At 31.6% G+C, this 21275-nt stretch overlaps 2 protein-coding genes across 2 annotated transcripts in view; one reads left to right on the top strand and one right to left on the bottom strand.

Annotated features, from left to right (window-relative positions):
• Positions 1–11002, bottom strand: part of LOC127724478 (uncharacterized) — a 39214-nt gene extending 28212 nt beyond the window's left edge. Inside the window, exons 1-5 of the mRNA XM_052231457.1 lie at positions 10893–11002; positions 6414–6679; positions 4967–5035; positions 2600–2674; positions 317–434 (exon numbers count right to left, since the gene is read on the bottom strand). Of these exons, the coding sequence (XP_052087417.1) occupies positions 317–434; positions 2600–2674; positions 4967–5035; positions 6414–6637 (486 nt within the window). The 5' untranslated portion in view covers positions 6638–6679; positions 10893–11002. The remainder of the gene's footprint in view (positions 1–316; positions 435–2599; positions 2675–4966; positions 5036–6413; positions 6680–10892) is intronic.
• The window catches only part of LOC127724486 (zinc finger protein aebp2-like), a 46558-nt gene continuing 36278 nt past the window's right edge, over positions 10996–21275 (top strand). Inside the window, exon 1 of the mRNA XM_052231468.1 lies at positions 10996–11347. Within this exon, the coding sequence (XP_052087428.1) occupies positions 11022–11347 (326 nt within the window). The 5' untranslated portion in view covers positions 10996–11021. The remainder of the gene's footprint in view (positions 11348–21275) is intronic.

Raw genomic sequence — 21275 nt, 5'->3', positions numbered from 1 at the left:
AAGTGAAAACAGAAAGTTCAAAAACAAATGAAAAACCAACATAGTAAATAGACAATTTATATTTCATATTTTCTACAAAAAATTTATTAACTTCATAACTTTAAACAACATTCTAAACAAATATAAAATTAGCCTATCAAAACAAATTTCATGAAAAAAATCTTAAAATCAACTTCTGTTCATATAGATTATCAGTACATTGCACTCTTAATGCCTGGATCATGACATTGAGATCCAACCAAGTTTCAAAAGCAAAGATGACAATATCTCAGACTCCCAAAATAATCATTTGCTACTGAATGACTAATTTTCTTACCACACAAACATCATACTCATTCATTCGAAACACTTTGAACTGCAAAATAATCCAAGCTCCAGTCATCAGTATGAAGGCATTAACTAGAACTAGTAATATGAGATTCAGTACAGATACCCTGAAATGTATGTATGTATGTATGAAAGTATTTGTAAATTTAAGAATTTATCTTGTAAATATATAAATGAATTTATAAACTTTCACAATAAATATGTTTGATTTTACAAAATTTCAAAATTTACTAACAAGAGTGCACACGCTGGAATGTCTCGCCTTCTTTACTAAGCATTGATTTTATGTTGATAGTCCTAAATATAAAGCTTTACTACAAGTAACACATAAACTTAACATGATCCAAGAAAATGAGATCAAGGTCAGATAAACCAAACGAGAAAAACATGTACACCTTACAATGATTCAATAAACCAATCATAGTTGACCTATTGCTTATAGTTTCTAAGAAACAGTCTTAACCAAGAAAACTTAACCTTGACCAATGAACCATGAAAATGAGGTCAAGGTCAGATGAATCATGCCAGACAGACATGTACACCTTACAATCAATGTATGCATTAAATATAGTTGACCTATTGCTTATAGTATCTAAGAAACAAACTTAACCAAGAAAACTTAACATTGACCAATGAACCATGAAAATGAGATCAAGGTCAGATGATACCTGCCAGACAGACACATACACCTTACAATCCTTCCATACAACAAATATAGTTGATTTATTGCTTATAGTTGAAGAAAAACAGACCAAAACACAAAAACTTAACACTGAGAAATGAACCTTGAAAATGAGGTCAAGGTCAAATAAAACCTGCGAGACTGACATGTACATCATAAAATATTTCCATACACCAAATATAGTTGACCTATTGCATATAGTATTAGAAAAAAAGACCAAAACTCAAAAACTTAACTTTGACCACTGAACCATGAAAATGAGGTCAAGGTCAGATGACACCTACCAGTTGGACATGCACACCTTACAATCATTCCATATACCAAATATAGTAGACCTACTGCTTATAGTATCTGATATATGGACTTGACCATGAAAACTTAACCTTGTTCACTGATCCATGAAATGAGGTCGAGGTCAAATGAAAATTGTCTGACGGGCATGAGGACCTTGCAAGGTACAAACATACTAAATATAGTTATCCTATTACTCATAATAAGAAAGAAATTAACATTACAAAAAATGTTGACTTTTTTTTCAAGTAGTCACTGAACCATGAAAATGAGGTCAAGGACAATGGACATATGACAGACGGAAACTTCGTAACATAAGGCATCTATATACAAAGTATGAAGCATCCAGGTCTTCTAGCTTCTAAAATATAATGCTTTTAAGAAGTTAGCTAAAGCTGCTGCCGCCGCCGGATCACTATCCCTATGTCGAGCTTTCTGCAACAAAAGTCGCAGGCTCGACAAAAATGTAAAATAATTAAGTACTGTAAATTCAGAAGTTTTTGCAAATCCCTTATTTACTAAATATGTTAAATAATTTAGAACTGTAAATTCAGACATTTTTGCAAATTATTTCAGCATGATATAAATAAGAATTGAGCTATCTGTCAGTACCTTGGACTGTCTGATTGCTAGAATTATTGTTTAAATTTTGAAAACTTATAAACATAAACACACTGTTCCTTCATGCAGAAGAGATGATTTTCTTGTTGTGTAATAATTTTCTTTATTTAGTGGACATTTCTACTGACACAGACTACTGAATGCTTTTACTCTCATTGCCTAAGAAATGAAACCTTTGCCCAGAATGAGTTCCCCTTCAGGTTATTCAATTTTTTGCAAGTTCACCTGTTCCAATGTATCAATACATAGCTATTGTTCTCTACAGAGTTTATTCAATGAGAACTTTAAATTTCTCCTTCAAAAGCCAATTATTCTTTCATTAATTTACCTGAACAAAAAAAATCAAAAATTCTGGGGATAGGTTTCATTTCTTTTGCAATAAATATGGTTGCTTTTATACTCATCATAAATACTTTATACTAGTTCAATCATTATTAAGAAATCCAAATTCTGCAGCTTATAAAAAAGACTTCTATTGCCATATGTATCTCCTGAGGCAGTTTACATAGTAATTTCCATCAATAAGTTAAAATTTCAAACTGGTTAATTCATAGAACAAACTGCATTCTTTTGCAAGAATATTTTCTTGTACTGAAATCTTTTAATTCAATCCCTTATATTTGTATATTTGTATAATAAATACATGCATTATTTCTAACATATTTAGTTTATACTTACCAGATTAAAGGAAAGAATGAGTAAATGATGAGAATATGACATGGAACAAAGATAGACATAAATACAACCATACTCCTGAAAAAAAGAACAATATGAGTTTTGTTAACTAGCATCTGAAAAGAGTAATAATTGTCATTAAAGGGGCATTAGCTACAAAGTTGACAAAAATCAAAATATGATTTTTTTCCCCAAACATTTATAGAGGCGGAATTGTGAAATAATATTTCGGTATTAACACTCAGTTTTGGTTCAATTTTGTCGAAGTAACCTCAAAAACATTGATGTATTATTTGCTTGCAAGTCAATAATTCAACTCATTTGAATCTGTATTTATGCGAACTTCAATTTAACTCTTAACTTGGATGGGCTACGCATGGGCTAACTATGTTTAGTTATTAAAAAGAAAAGAATGTCAACATTGAAAAGTGAAGCAGGGCAGCCACCCTAAGATTCTGGCCACAAAAATCATTCAAATACGGGTAAAACGATGATTTATATATTTTTTTAATCTATATCTTGATATCAAACAGACCTAGAAAAATTGTCATTATATGATTGCACGTGCTTGCCTGTGTATTTATATCTATGTTTACATCAGCTCATTTGACCTACAGAGTTCTTCGGAGATCAACTTGATCTTTTTTGTTGGATCGGTGAACATGAATTTGACAGCTAATGCTCCTTTACTAGTCAATCAAATCATTGAAAAAGTAACATTAAGATGAACTTTGAACCTGTTTGATCAGTTTGTTTCGACATTGACAATATGTCATAACGAGTTCAAAGTTCACTTTGAAAATAACAAAACTTATATGTATGTTATAGTTACAAACTCAAAAAGTTTAGCTGTCAGTTTTACATTGTATTACAAAGCTTTTTCATTGTCAAATTGCACATTTTGGTCTAAAGCTTGCTTTTTTAGTAAGTGTAAAAATAGTGGGAAATTTCACTATTTTTTACAATTAAGATAAAAACATGAAAATATCCCACACATAAATATGAAGTCTTGTGTCATTAACAATCTGAGACGAAAGAAAAAATGAACTGTTGACACAGAGATATGTCTTGCTTGTCCGCATAACATTCAGAAAAATACTATCTGATGGACAGCAACATTGCTTATTAATTCAAAGTTGCTGGACCATGATCTTGTGGACAGGGTCTCAAAAAAGTCGTCAAACAGATATGTACTGATAGTAATGCAACTTCATACAAAATATCATTGATCTATCACAAGTAGATCCTATCAAACTAACTTAAGCAGAAAACTTAACATTGATTGATTGTTGGTTGCTTTACGCCGCATTAGCACAACAAGGCTACTTAACATTGAAAATTGCTAATTAATTCAAAGTCACTGGACTATGACTTAGGAGCAGGGCCTCAAAATAGTCATCAAACTGATATGTATTGATAGTAATGCAACTTAATATTAAATATCAGTGATCTATAACAAGTAGTTCCTATCAAACTAACTTAAGCAGAAAACTTAACAATTGATGACGCCACCGCCACAGGCATAGCCATCGCCAGAAAAGTAATCCCTATTTCTCGCTTTCCGCAACTTTCGTCGCAGGCGACATAAAAACCAAAACACAAAAATATAACCTTGCTTTGATCCTATAAATTTAAATATTTAAGCTCTGTTAACATAAACAGTACTATCTCAAATACTGTACCTAGGGAAATTTTCACGGCAGTTTTATTTTCGCTATTTTTGCGGTAAGAGTTGAAACACGAAAATAAAATGACCGTGAATATTTCAAGAAATTCCAAACACAAATGTGAAGACCATACATGAACGTATGTCAATAAGATATGTAGATGGCTAATTTAAAACATTGGTTTTACAGACGACAGATCTATACCGCAAAACATAACTTTATTTCTAAAGGAAAGTCAGTGTTAGATATCAAAACTTTATCTCATGATAGTCCTAATTAATCCAAGTGGACATTACGGATATTGCTAAATAAACAACTATCGTTCCAGTTATGTAAATGACACATGTCAATCAGTTTTAGAATGACTCTTAATTAGGTCATTCCTCTTTGTTTGTGATTGTGTTTTTACAAGCAAACATGACTAATAGTTTTAAATGTGACCCGACAAAAAGGAATTTTGATTGGTTTTATCACTTGATCTAAATACATTTATTAACACTGCCATATCATTTATGAAAAAAACTTATATAAGACACCGACGGGGACATCGCAAATTAAAAACGGTGCGAATCTAGATTTTGTTGGTAAATCGCGAATATAAGACGGCCCGAAAATTTCCCGGTTTACAGTAATCAGATACCTCATAATTCCATTTTCCTTAGAATCAAGTTTTGGACACTTTATCAGATTTATGGACCATTACCTTTGATGTAACCCTTTGTTGTCTACACATAACAATACAGCTAGACCAAAACATATCATCAACACAAGTCTGCAAAGAAAATAAGAACAAATACATTGTATAAAAAAAGTCACCAATTAATCAATATTTGCTGGAAAATAAAATTAACATATTCTTGCCTTAAACAATGTTTATAAACTTAAGATATCTTACAGTATACATGGGAATATTTTGTTTCTTTCTCTTCTTTCTGAAACTTCGTTTGATAGAGCGATTTAGATATCATATCAACTAAATTCTAGAAGCTATTATTACGTTAAGTTTTATTTAAATTTCAACTGATTTTTAGTTTGTTCTTTTGGTATGATGTTCCCCTTTTTGAATTCCCATTTAGTTCAGTATTTTTGTTAATACTTTTTTACACAACTGTCTCAGGTTAGAGGGTAGGAATGCCAGTTTCTGTCAGGTGTCAAACGGTCATTTTAGCGTCAACTTTTTTAAAATCTTATCGTGATTCATCAAAATATCCTTATCATGATTTGTCAGAGGTCTCCAATAATTATCCATTACTATTATTTTTCGTCAAAATCAGTATATTTTTTTATCATCATAAAGAAAATGTACATGTTATCATCATGTACCAAATATTACCTTTTTGGTAAGATTTTTTACCGTTATTCGTCATGAAGGTACCCTCATTACGACCCTCTGGTTAGAGTGAAAGTTGGGCGCTTGCAAACATGTTAAAAATGTATTAACACTGCCACATTTTGTATGTTCTTGTCTCAAGTCAGAAGTCTATAATTGGATGGTTGTCATTAGTTGCTGTCTATCATATTTCTTTTTTGTTATATAATCTGTACATACATTTAGCTGTTGGTTTTCTTGTTTGAATTGTTTCACATCAGCATCAATTGGTCTCTGGTACAGTTGTCTCATTGCCAATCATACCACATCTTCTTATTTTTATATTAAATTGCAAAAAGACCACCATATTATAGCACACAGTACTGATTTGAAACAAATGTATGCTTTTCTATTCTTATTTTCAATTGATAAAATTGTTGGTAATATCATTTTATTTGTGTGTTGCTTTCTTCCATTATAATTTTAATCTACCTTTATTGTTCAAAGCGCTAAAACTTTTAAAGTTCAAAAGTTTTTTCCCCTAAACACTTTTTAATACCCCACCACTACTAATTTGAATGTTATTGTAAACTCTCTCCCCGAACATCCCCTATTTTCTTCTACCCCCATTACCCACAGAAAAAATATCATGTGGTGTCCAACCCACAATACATTTTTTCCTAATAGAATAGACCTCATATTAAATAGCATATTCAGAATATCATGAACTCTGCCTGAGCATGCGGAGTAATTTTATTCCAACACAAAATTGTAAGAAAATGGTTTCTGCCATGATACCACATTTTCTTATTTTTATATCTGATGAAAAACATATTCTTACGTTTCTCCAACCATTGACAACATTAGCAGAAAAACAGGCAAGGCTACCACACATACTCTTCTGTTGTACAGAAAAGGACCTGGGTCCACTAGAACCTTTGGTGGTTCTACAACATGACCATTATTTTCTATTTCTGCTCCATAAGCCTCTTCACCAAGAGGTACATCTGTGTCTATGTCATCTGATAAAGTTTGAGATGGTCTTTGGTGCAAATCTGTCTCCATGACTACAGTTTAATTACTAGATATACAAAATTCATCATGTGGCTAAAATTATAAAAATTAGAAATTATCCAATTACAGTCTTCTAAATTTCCACCAAGGAACAATTTAAATGAAAGCAATGTCTACAAAATGACCAAGAATAGAACACAAATATGAATATGAAAGTTTTACTTTGATTCGGTTCACATATAACAGTACAAACATAAGCTCTCGAGACCTTTTTACGGAATATAAACAACATGTACACAACATTAAAACAGAGAGCATGCAGATAAGATATATAAGCAGCAAGAAATCAGACCTTGGATTACATTATTAGTTAAATTTATTTATCAACTGATTGATTTATTAATTGATTGATATTGCAAAATCAACAATTATCAGCCAAGCTACTTCTAAATAAATAGAAATCCGCTGTCAAGTTGTGTTTATCTCTTTTATTCTTTCTCAAATAAAATGAAACTTTAAATACCATGATTACAGTTGAGGGTGGGAGGTTAAATGACTACACATCATAGAAAATCTAGCAAGCTAGTTTTTTATGTTTGCTTTTCATTATCATTATCATTATCATAATCATTATCATTATCTTATCATTATCATTATCATTATCATTATCTTTTCATTATCATTATCATTATCTTATCATTATCATTATCATTTTTTCATGTACAACACATAGTAATTATTTGTTCTTTTTTATTGTTGTGTAAATCATATTGGTGCTTTTGTGTATAAATGGAGCAATTCTCAGGTTTTTAATATAAAAAGGAGCAATTCCAATATTCCTCCTATATTTTCAATATACAGAAGCCATTCCCATGTTCCTACAATGTTTTAAATGTACTGGAGTGATTCCCATGTTTTAAATATACTGGAGCGATTCTCATGTTCCTCGAATCCAATGTTTCTCCAAAGTGTTTGTAATATACTGGATTGATTCCCATGATTTTTATATACTGGAGTAATTCCCATGTGTAGCTGTTGTGTATACTGATTACTGGAGCATTTCTCATATTCAATATACTGGAGTGATTCCCATGTTTAAAATAATAGAGCAATTCTTATCTTTATTATTCTGAAAGTGGTTCCTATGTGTAGTTTACTAGTGATTCCCATGTTTTTAATATACTGGTATGATTCCTTTGTTTTTAATATACTGAAATGATTCCCATGTTTTTAATTTACTATCTAGTATTCCCATGTTTTAATATACTGGAATAATTCCCATGTTTTTAATATACAGAAATGATTCCCATGTTTTTAATCATCTTCTCTAGCAAAGGGTTTTGATCCAGTCCACTCCTCTCAACCCTAGGCTGATTAAGATAGAATTTTGGATACATGAGGTAATGATTTCCTATGGTCGCAGTTATAATGGGCTGCATCCAATCAAATTTGGACTTTAATAATTTGGAGTTTAGTATGACGTCCATTATCACTGAACTAGTATACATATTTGTTTAGGGGCCAGCTGAAGGATGCCTCCGGGTGCGGGAGTTTCTCGCTGCATTGAAGACCCATTGGTGGCCTTCGGCTGTTGTCTGCATTATGGTCGGGTTGTTGTCTCTTTGACACATTCCCCATTTCCATTCTCAATTTTATTTAAGATGATCACGTGAAAATGTAAAAAAAGTAAAAATAAACAATTGCCAAGTGCTGATTGTGCAACAAGTCTTTACACCTAACACATGGGAAGATAGTTAATGACAATTTTAAAGTTCTTAATCAACTACTTGAAGTTCCTGGGTATGTTTCTAGTGGAAATGTTGGAATGTCAACGTATATTTTTGGTTCCTGCTTCTCGAAATTTGTAAACACTAGATAGACATAACCATTTTTACACCTCGACACTGAAGACAGTTCAAGCAGTCTGCACGGTTAGCCACTAGTCCGATACCCCAGACTAGTAAAATTTCCTTCGGACTAGTGAGTTTTTGCAAAACATTGTTTGGACAAATAAGAAAAATGTCTTAATATTGGTCTTCGGACTAGTAGTTGAAAAATTTTTTGGTACAGACTGTTCAAGTGCTGCCATTGGTCAAGAATTATGTAGTCGGAATGGGCCTGACTTTCATATGCCATTAGATGGCGCAGCATTGTAATCACAAACGTTAGCTAAATCTGCCAAGGGTGGAGAGGAGGGGACTGGATCGTAACCCTTGGCTAGTGAAGATGGTTTTTAATATACTGGAATGATTACCATGTTTTTAATATACTGAAATGATTTCAATGTTTTTTTTATTTACTGGAGTGATTCCCATGTTTTTAATATACTGGAATGATTCCCATGTTTTTAATTTACTAGAGTGAGTCCCATGTTTTTAACGCATGTCTTTAATTTAGTAGAGTGATTCCTGTGTTATTCCCATAATGGAATTGTTACTTGATTACAAAATAGGATGCCAAGAATGCTTCATATCTGCAAGAACTACTCTCAGACTATTCCAGATATCATGACCTCTCCTGAGGGTGTTTTTTTATTTCAATTTTTATAGATCAGTTATTAACACAAGATGACATCAAAGCAAAAGTTAAAATAACATACCAAGATATCATATAACTATTTGGACTACTCGTCTATTAATTGATTGATTGTTGGTAACAAAATAGGATGCCAAGAATGCTTCATATCTGCAAGAACTACTCTCAGACTATTCAAGATATCAAGTGACCTCTCCTGAGGGTGTATTTTTATTTCAATTTTTATAGATCAGTTATTAACACAAGATGACATCAAAGCAAAAGTTAAAATAACATACCAAGATATCATATAACTATTTGGACTACTCAACTATTAATTGATTGATTGTTGGTAACTAAATATTCAGTGACAAATATTGCATGCATGTTCATGATGTTCAGGACGAGAACAAAATAACAATAAATACAATAGGTAGTACCTGTAATAGAGGCTGTCTGGGGTGGAGGTCTTGAAAATAAGAGTATATTAGATAGGGACAGAAATTTTGCCTTTCAACAGGCCACCTACGGACCCTTCAAAGAGTTCTTGCAAGGGTTCTAAACCTGCAGTGAGCGTGGCACTCTCTTTACACAAGACAACAAAATTAACGTTCCCATTCTAGCAGACGTGGCTTCGTACTTGTACATCTTGCACAGCCAAAATGACTCCCCACTTTGGCAAGGGTTTGACTGCCAATCGGAGACCAAAGTGATAATATTTCTATTCCCCAGTCACAATAGACAACTTTCGAATCTGTGCACTTTCCCGTAAATTTCCTATGTCACAATGCATACGTTAATACGTCACAGTAAGAACCGGTAGTTAAATGACATAATTTACGCCAATTGTAACTCATTCATAAAAAATAACTGGAGATTGGCATGATTGGTGTATTCATGGTATTGGTGGACACAAATGGACTGGACTACTCTTCGACTAGTTGAACTTTACATACTGCTTGAGTGTGAATTGATTTGATTTTAGAATCTATAACTTTTCAGGATAAATGTTCCATGTTTGCTAGTTGAAGGTCTCATTAATCTGCATTTTGTAATATATTGTGTGATTTTATTTACACTGGTTTTTGTGAAATATTTCCACATGTTCAAATATTTGTCAATTCAGTTTGATAAAATGTTAAGGTTCATGTGGACCCTTTGGCTGAAATGGCTGCATTTTCACCTCAAAATTTACTCTGAGGACAGACAAACCTGCGCATCTGGAAAAGTTTTAAGGCATAGCATGCCCTAGATAAATAAACATCTAATGCATTGTATATTTTAGAAAATTCAAAACTTAACTGGATTTAACAGTGCACTTTTTTTCGTCCCTGCAGAAGATGATAAAATTAACAAACAGTTGAGTTTCACTTGATATGGTCCACTCAGGTACACAGTTTAAATCACCAATTATTGTCAGGTATCTATTGTCCATCTATTGTCCATGTCAATCAAAACAGTTCACTTCAATTATTACCTGTGGGGAAGTTCTCAAACCTCTTTCCCAACTTTGTTTATTTTGGCACCTTCTGGTGGAATGAAAAAAAGTGCACTGCAAAATCCGGTTAAGTTTTTAATTTTCATAAACATAAAATATATTTGAATTTTATTTATCTAGGGCATGCTATGCCTTAAAACTTTTCCAGATGCACAGGTTTGTCTGTACTCAGAGTAAATTTTGAGGTGAAAATGCAGCCATTTTAGACGAAGGGTCCACATGAACCTTAAACATTTTAGATGCCTCGAAAAATTTGAACTTCATCAACCATATGATATATTTTCATTACATTACCATTCAGAGATATCGAGCTTTCTAAATTTGGCAACTTGAATTCAATCTAGCACCTGCCATATTGGGAAAACCCCTTTTGAAAAGGGGATTCCTTACGAAAATGAATGACGTCACGGCGAGAGTTCAAAGATGGCGGCGGTCGGGTGCATGGAAAGTTGTGGACAAGATAGTGAAGAAAGCCAAGAAGATAGCGTCTCCAAACTGGAACGATATAGCAGAAAAAATGGATTAAATCATCGCTGTTTATGTACCCAAAGTTCTGTAGAATGCAATAAAAATAAAAGTGTTTTTCACGAAAAAAATCATAAACTAAATGGCTTATTGAAACAAAATTCATTCACAAAACCGTCTACCCCGGCCCTTCGATCTCGTAGTGAGCGGAATTCTGTGGGATGTGAACCACCAAAAAGAAGGAGAAGATCGTCAAGACATGATAAAATCGATGTGAACAATGCGTAAGTAGAGTTTTATTCTAAATTTTCTCAAATTTCGCATTGCAGTTTTACACTTTATGGACAAAGACATCTGTGATGGGGTACCTAAAGGGTGTGTGATAAATGTAAAGTTACAAATAAATTAAAATAGCGTTTATTTTCCTTTGAAAATAAAATTATAATAAATGAATTGCCCATAGGCTTTATAATGATTTTTTATATGAGATTATTTATCCTGTAACACATGAAGAAAATGTCAAACCTAGGACCCAGTCCCCCTTGGTTATTATTGTTTTGAGGAGGATAGCCACATCACAAACCCCATAGGGACCAGTTCCACTCTGTTATTATTGTGTTTTTGGCAGGGAAGTCACATCTCAAACCCAGGGACCAGTCCCCTTTTGTAATTAATATTTTGAGGAGACTAGTATAGTCACATCATAAATAATTTTGAGAGTTGATCAGTACCATAATTCCATTGTGCTCAAACTCTGCATATGTTTTTTCATCATAACATATTAAACAGTTACATTACTAACACTTTTGACTTTACATGTAAATCTGTTTATCAGATTGTCATTTTTACTTGACTAGTCAATGCTGGTGGTTAAATTGACATCTTAATACTGTTGTCTTCAGATCAAAGTAAGCCATAGGCTTCTATATTATACCCCTGTCTTGGGAATGTCCTGGAGAAAATATCTCCACACAGAAGGTAAATTCTTAAAAAGAAGACTCATAAGTAACTTAATTGTTTAGATGTGTGCAATTTAAATGAACTCATAAACTCATATGGTTTCCAGTTTTCATTATTTAAAGGCTTAAAGCTGACTTAAAAGCATTCAAAGACCTTGAAATCACTGTTAAATCTGACAGGTAACTTCAAGTGAGTGAAGTTACATTTTGTATTCCACTGATCCTCTGTTCTAATTGAAAAAGTATGCAAACTCTGTATTGCCCTTCATGATCACTGTTTCTTGAAAAGTTTCAAAGTTACATACAGATACATTTAAATAAGTAAATGAACATGTGCAACAAATTAATATACATGTATACATATTGGGTCACACGATAATGTACAAAAATCTAGTTTCTGAAATTTGTTGACCCTTCCTGAGTACCCAGGTTTTGGGTGAAATTCATTTTGCTCTTTGATGGTGTAGGTAGTTTTTGTGGGCTTGTTTTATCTGGTTATCTTCTACTAGTGTTTTTTTTTATTGTGTGATTTGATAACTATGGCCCCCTATTTGTATCAATTACGATAAGATTCTGTGTAGATCTAGACCTTGCACAATTTTGCCAATGTTTTGAAATTTTAGTTCTTCTCGAAGAGATCAACCATTCTTCTTAGTTTAGCTGATAATAATGACCGAAGAAATGCATGCATATATGTCATAAGACACATGTACAAGACTGTATGTGATAGTCTTTGTTAACGATAACAATATGAATAAAAAGATTAAGATACACATGTTCATGTTTATCAAGAAATCCATTGGACTATAGGACAACTGTAAAAATGACTTTGGTTCAGCATTTTTTGCCACATTTTTTATCCATATGACCAGATGTGAAGGCATTTCAATTTCAGACTCTGTTTTCAGTTTGGCAAAATGGCATTTGTAAGTCTCCAATGTCTTTCTGATAAGTCAGCTGGGTGGATGATTGCATATTACCATGCTGTGATATTGAAAGTTTAGACCTGGGCTTTTTTTTTTATGATTCTACTCAAGTTCAGTAAAAGTTATTTCCCTTTTGAGAAAAATTCTCATATCTTTTCACTAATTGAGAATGTATGATAATTCAATTTGCTGTGTTTTTTAAGAATATATTTAACAAAACGGAGTAAATTGTTTATGGTTTGTAAAAAGCCCAAAAGTCATGATACATGTACAATGTACATGTAGATAGTGTTGACAGCTGTTGATAAACACTCAGCAGGTACATACATGTATATATTTACATGTGTACATTTTGTAAATTATACATGTACAATAATGTACATGTATGTGCAACGATGTTGAATTGAATTTTACATTGTGTACTCTTATACAACTATTAAAGAAAAGTTTTTACAAATTATGCATGAAATTGCATAAAATTATATTGGAAATTGCTTCAATAAATCTCTGTCTAGGGCTTAATAAAACGCATATTAACATGTGAATATACATGCCATCTGCTTACATGTAAAAAATACTCTTTGTTACATAATCAGTATGGCTTATCATATTTTCATCAATACATTGTACATGTATGAAAAATAGATATTTTATTTGACAAAACTATTATTATTTGTGCACTTAACAAGGAAGCTTTATATGGTTACAAAAGTTTGTTGCTATGAGATTTTAATGATATTTTCACATTTCACACTTTGATATAAAATGTTGACTTTTAAAATGAAGAATTGTAACAATAAATTTATTGGATTTTTTAAAACGTGACAGGATCGTTAATTTTTTTTTTGTATAATGTGCAGATCTTTTGAAATCGGGTACAAATCCTCGAGGAGCCTATTGCTACATTGTATATACATTTTTACATGTATTTATTTATTAATTTTTCAAATCTACAAGTATATTTATAGATGTACTTGTATGTATATAAATAATTCAGCTGATCTGTGATATTCCATCTTCATCCCTTATATATCATGTACTGTGTCACGACCCTAGATAAAAATTGACGAGGAAAGATAACACCGGCCACCGAAAGCTTGATTTTTGTCGAGCCTAGGTGGTCGAGTGCTCTAGCGCGTCGGGCATAGTGCAAGGCGATTTGGTGCCACAATTTCTCAGTAGCATGAGTTCGAATCCCAACCAGGGAAGAACAAAAATTTGCTTCCGCAAATGTACAAATCTAACATTGTTGGGCTGTTATTTAGACAAATTATATGTATGTATATATATATATATATATATAAATCATTCTCCAGTTGGTTTGGTTAGAGTTATGTTATGCTATGATTTTATTTCATGGTAAACCACAGCAATCCATTGTTGACATAATATTCTCAATCATGTAGATGATTACGGCTATATGACTTTTGGTAACTTCACCCACACAAGGTCAGAAGAAGACACCAGGCTTCATACTTGAAGTGTCATATTATACTCCCGACGTCCAATAAATTTTTCATTATAATGTAGTTTTTGTGCTGACAGACTAGCAGTCACCTTTTAAATGAAATTAAAAGTTTTAAAATTGACTACTTTCAGTTCAGGCTGATTTAAATAAAACGATCCTTTTTTTGTAACCATATCCTGTCCATACTACAATGAATAAATTAAAAAAAACACACACATAAATCATCTACATGTACAGGTTTTGTACATGTATTATTTATGGTTTCAATGTGTAATGTATTGCACAAATTATTAAAATCATTTACTCTACATATGTGTACATGTAGTAGGATATGCCAAACATGTTTAAATTTTATTGAGTTCAGTTGTAGTTTCAGACTTTCAGCGACTTTTCAAGTTTATTAAATTATATTTGTCTACTTTCAGTTCAGGCCTATTTGAATAAAAAATCATATCTTGCCCATATTGTATGTAAAGTATTGTCATATTCATGTACATGTTTTATGATAATTAAAAATGTACACGAGTTCAACATGTACTGTATAATATTGTACAGCCAATAAAACAATGTGCCCATATAAATAATTTTATACAGACTTTGTACTGTATTTGCAATAATTTTTCAATATTGAAGTATTATATTTCCATTTTTGAAACTTTAAAGGAGCTTAAAGTAGGCCTGGAACTGCTAGTGCCAGATTTTGTTGGCGTTGATAGGTTGCTGTCTTATTTACATAAACCCCATACATGTATTTTATGAAATACATTTGTATTATTTATCTTTAAAAACGGTGCCCCCATGTCTAAAGGGATCAATTCCTACATGTAAAAATATCAAAGTGTCTTTGTACATGTTTGTACATGAAAATGAAAATTAAAAAATAATATTTCTTTTTGCGTAAGTAAATTAAAACACAAAACTTGAAGGTGAAGGTAAAAGTTTATTAAAGGGCAATACCCTGTCTGTCTCCTGTCCAATGACCTTCCGATCAATAATGAGTTCACTATGAATCTTCATCAAAAGTCTAATGACCCAATATAATCAATACACAGACACAGTAAAAGACTTTTACAAAATTTGTAGATCATGATCATACTGATAAGAGAAGTGTTATTAAGTCAATTATATCTGGATAATGGTATTCATGAACAGACTTGAAAAAAATGTTAGTTTCTCTTTGAAATCTCTGAAAATTGATAAGAAACAGCACTGCTATATACTTATTGCATCTGCTAATATTTTTTCTTTTAAGTATTTTACATTAACTTTATTGAGTATTTACTTCCTGTTTAACTGCCTGCTAAAAATAGCATAAAATATACCCATGTATTTGGTACATGTATTCAAACTTTTTTTTTACTAAGACATCAGCTATATAGTTCATACACATCCTTAACCAGTTAAATTTTGCTCAGTTTTACAGAATTTCCATTAACATGTCTGAATTGATTGTCAGGAACAACAGAGTTCAAATGATAAAAACTTGCAATTTATCTCTAAATAACTGACATCTGAAAAATACAACATGTGGGTTAACCTTCATGAGACAGTCAGTTGAACAGCTACCAAACAAGAAAAAAAAAGACACATGCATGTACAAAAATGTAGAGGTCAACATGGGGTCTTCAAGATTTCAACAACTGACAAAATTCTATGCAATATGCCATGCTCTTAATTTAAATCTCAATGAGTCTTGAAAAAAAGAATTATTGACTTGAAACGCTCTTTTTTAAATTTGAGAATTCGTATTATGTAAGTACAGATTTTGTCAGCAACCTAGCAACACAAACAAATCAAGACATGTAGAGATCACCGCATAAGATCTAAGCTGATAGACAACTTTCTATACCATATGTTTAATATGTATTTTCATGGAAATTGCTCAAGGATTACACCATTAAAATGCTTTGTTCTTTATGTCATGCTTTTTAAAAAAAACTAGTTATTTTGTTACAGTATATATGAGAATATGATTTGACTTAATTTGAGAGAAAAATGTTTGAAATGATACATTGAACCCGTAATCTCAGATCACATTGCCCTACATATTTAGCTCTGGGTGTAATACTGTCATTAACCTGAAAATTGTGGATAGCATTTATGATTTAACAGAAATTCAACATTATTAAATCGCATGTTGACATATTTAAGCATTGCTGCAAGCTTTATATTGCAGACGTCATGTTCTTCTGTATTTTTTATTCATGGTACGTCTAATGATATCTCATACTTCTGTGTAATTATAGTAATTTTAAAATGTCGTATCTATAAATCTGAACACAAAGCAAAACAAAATGACCTCATTATCAATAATTTAAGAAGAAGTTGGTGTAATTTTTTTCCCGTTTTACAAGTAAAAAATTGTCATATGTACATGTATATATAATATATATATATTTCTCTAATTCTTATTCTATTAATTTATCCCTTTCCTGACCTGTTGATTATTTTTTTTTAATCAACGTGTGGTTGACATTTGATCTCATTACTTTCCTCTGAAATTCCTATTGTGACGTCATGAGAAATGCCTGATGACATCACGTAGAAAGAAAACATCTTTTTGCAGGTCGTTCGAAAAGAAGGATTAAGATTGTCTCCATATCGTCTAAAATTCATTAGAGAAACTGATTCCACCACCAAATCTCGTCAATACGATATTTATCCACTCTCGACAGTTAAATTTTAAATATTTTAAACGCTCGGCAAGCCTCGCGTTTTAAATTTGAAAATTTAACTGTCTCCAGTGGATAAATATCGTATCACACTAGATGCAGTGGTAGAATCTATATGTATAGAGAGAGAGGAATTGGGAGCTATATATAGGTATAAAAATGTTCATTGTGAAACTGATCACAGTTGAAATATTAAAACTGCTTCTCCTTATCTTAAATTGCTAAATATGGTCTTAAATATTTCAATTATAATTATCATTATGGACATGTATCAGCTGTAAATGTGGAACTCTTCTCCTTTACAATTTTACAATTTCTCTTTTCTTAGTGAGAAGATTTTTATTAATGTGGAAATGGGGGGAAATGAGCCCCTTTTTGGATTAATGAAATGTAAAACATAGACCTGACATATCTTTCTTTTTTGACCTGGAAAGAACTGATAATAAGTAACTTTGTGCAAGATAGATCAAATGAAATTAAATAATCTGTAACACTTAATGCAGGAAACAAATGTGTAGCAACAGATAAAATTAAATGATCAATTCGGAAAAAAAATTCCTCACAGTATGCATTTGGTTTGTTCAAAATTGTACTTTATACACATATACATGTACATATATGTTAAAGACTATTGTCTAAAGGCATTATTACCAGTAGATTGTTGTACTCTTAGACAGGGGATGAAAATTTAACTATGGCGGAACTTTCACCATGACGAAAACCCGCGTCTACTGTGTGGCGTGATCGAAAGTATTTCATTCCTCCATTTCTATATGACATGTGGAAGGAATGGTGAACAGACTGATATATTGCTTATTATATTTATTTCATTATAGAATAACCAATATTTTCATTACCTGTAATTGTCATTTGTAACAATTCCAATGTTAAGTCTGCATGGCTCCCCCTTAGTCAAGAATGACCACAAGCTGTCGAGGTTCCCAAGTCATGTTCTTGCTATTTTGGTAATTTAAGTTAGATTACAATTTACATACATATAGTTACATATCATAATCATGTCTCTTTAAATGACACATGTTAAAAAACTGTCAGTTTTGAAATAAAAACAGAGAGCGTTAAGTCATAAATACCACTAAATTTTCAATTTTGAAATAAGACCATCTGACCATAGAGTGTTAAGTTTCATAAAGATGTAACATAGATGTACAAGGATCATATATATATACAATAAATTTTTAAACCTAAAAAAAAAAAAATTATAAGTCTTCTGGCATTTATGTCTGTTTCAGCTATTTTTAGATGTTCCAACTTAATAGGACATTTATGTAATAGTGCACAAGTCACATCCAATAACATTATCAGTTAAATCAGGCAGAAATATCTGACAGGAAACCCCGAACTGTTAATTTATGTACTGTATGAACTTCTGACCTAATAAACACATTAGCTAATGCTGGGTTTATTATTGATACAGAATATGGACAGAAGCCCTAGCCACTTTTTAAAAAAGAGGTTTAATTTAATGTTAGATGGAACAGTTGAATTGTCCAAAAATCTTGCCTTTTATATGCTGAAAAAGTAATAGATATATATATGCATACTTGTTTTTGAAGGTAAAATATTCAGTGTCACTGTTTATTGACGTAATTAATATGGATGTCAATCAAAAGGCTTTTTATCAAGATACTTTAAAAATGCATTGAAAAGGTATCTTGACAAGATAACATTACAGTTCAATATTTACTGATGTTTAACTGAATTCTGTCAGACTGTCAGAAGTCTTATTATAAAATTGATGTATAAAAACAGCAGATGGATATTAGTAAGATTTCATCAAATGATACATATTACAATGTATAATTATTGTATGTGAATAAATAGAGATCTTTAAGGTAGACTTAAATGAAACAGCAATCCAACAAAAATTATCAGGGCCGTAAATTATGTGGCGGCATGTAGGAAGTTGCCTCCTATTGCGAGCTAACCAGAAAATTATAAAGATAATAAAAGCAAGAGAGAAAAGAACCATAAATAAAAAATAATACATGAGGATTCGTCCAATCGTATTAAAAGACAGTTGCTTTAAGTTGTCTGTTTTATAAAGCAAGTACAATGTACGTACATATGTATTATCGCTAAAAGGAATTTGTCTGTTTTATAAAGCAAGTACTATGTACGTACATATATGTACTATCACTAAAAGGAATAAAATAATGATCAGCAAACCGCTAAGACCAGAATGTCAACTGTAATAGGGCAATTGCCAAAGCAGCAGCTGAAACTGTGACGCATCTTTTCAGGAGCAACAGTTTTATTCCACTTGTGTAACACCTTCAAACATCTAAAATAAAAACTTGTCAAAGATAGCTGGCTTATAATTTAGTACGTCAGACACACTTTTAAAAACATCTACATAAGACTTATCAGTGACGCTCGAATCAAAGACTTAAAAGGCCAAATAAAGTACGAAGGTGAAGCTACGGTAATTTATTACTGGAGTAGAAAAATAACAGATTTGCAATGAAACAAATGTTTTTTTTTTAATCTATTTATTTCAATGGTATTTCCAGAATTGATGGACGATATTCTAGACTTTCATAGTTGATGAATTTCAAAATAACATTCCATAGCCCTAGCCTTACCCCAAGAGAATCACAAAATAATTTAAAGACATGACAATAGACATCAAAATGTTCCATATAATAAATAATTCCCAAAGTTCCTTTTATAAATTTGTGGAAGATGTGAATTTTCATACATGTAATTTCTTTAATTGTTGAAAACTCATCTTGTTGTGGAAATCAGAATAATCATAATTTCCAGATCAAGTTGTAGGTGTTAACAATTCATGTAGTCTAAGACAATATCAAATTCCATCCCATATTTTCTCCATTTTTCAGTCATGATACATAGGAATGATACATGTATGTTTATAAATTAAATGGAATCAAATTATATTGTGGGAGGAAAGTGTGACATGCATATCTTACTTTTCTCTAGATTACACAATACTTTGTTATGTAACTTACTCATTAAGGGGGAAGTAACTCTCCAATGATGCAATAAATCATTTAATTAAAATATCATTATATAATTTATAGATTAGGGTATAAATTAAGAGTGGATTTCTGTTATATTGCCAGACATTTACAGGTTTTGTATAAGTCAGTTTTATCCAGATTTTCATAATCTCAACATTTCAAAAGAAGATCAAAAATAGATCTACTCATCTAGTCCATATTAATACTGAATTATGTTATGCTATGAAAGGTTGTTTTTAGGCTGCTGGTGTAGATATATTCTATAAAATACAAAAGGAAACTGCTGAGCATGCAGAATTATTACTTCTAGTAATGCCGACAGTGGTTTTGTATAAGTCTGTTTTTTATCCAGATTTTCATAATTGCACAAGAAGATCAAAAAAATAAATCTACATGTAGTCCTTATTCAATGCTAAGAAAGGTTACTTTTAGGCTTGTGTAAATATTTTATAAAATACAAACGGAAATTGCTGAGCATGCAGAATATAACTTCTTTGATGTCAGAGGTTCACTGTTACTTCCTGATATTGATTGCATTATATCTCCTATTGATTAGATTCTACAGATTTCTAGTTGCTGATGGGCTCTAACTGCATATCTCTACCTTACTTGATGCGGCATGTTTGTACTTGTTTTGGTTTTCCATTTATCGAAAACTGTACTTAGTCCGTCAGTATTAACAAGATTACCTGTACTGGCTGCACATCTTGGCTAGTGTACCTATTTATATAGACTACAAAGAGTTTCTATGTAGAGTGGGTTAGTAGGTAAAATGTTTATCAAATCGACCAGTCATTTAAAGAGGTTGTAGTGCTATAAAAATGGAATTATCAAAAAATGTGTTAAATAGAAAGCTATATATAAGTATAATAACTGAGGCTATTGAAAAGGAAATGCTTTGTAATATTACCCCAATCAATAAATAGATTTGTATATTTCTGTGTGAATGAATACCAAGGTTGATTTGACTAGGTAGTTATCAGACTGAAACTTATACGTATATGTAAACGTTGTGTCATGAAATGTACATTTGTCTGTAAGTTGTCTATTGCAACATCTGCTATTAGTAGTGCAGGTACATGTGTATATTTTTAAATCATTATTTACTGAATGAGCAGGAATAAATTTATTAATATCTTTTTGATCCTGTTTTTCACAGCTTTTGTAACAGCAGGCTGAATTGTA

This window comes from Mytilus californianus, unplaced genomic scaffold (assembly GCF_021869535.1).
Source record: "Mytilus californianus isolate M0D057914Y unplaced genomic scaffold, xbMytCali1.0.p SCAF_14, whole genome shotgun sequence".
Lineage (NCBI taxonomy): Eukaryota > Metazoa > Mollusca > Bivalvia > Mytilida > Mytilidae > Mytilus > Mytilus californianus.
The sequence above is the reverse complement of the archived record's forward strand: the minus strand, read 5'-3'. Positions and strand labels throughout refer to the sequence as shown.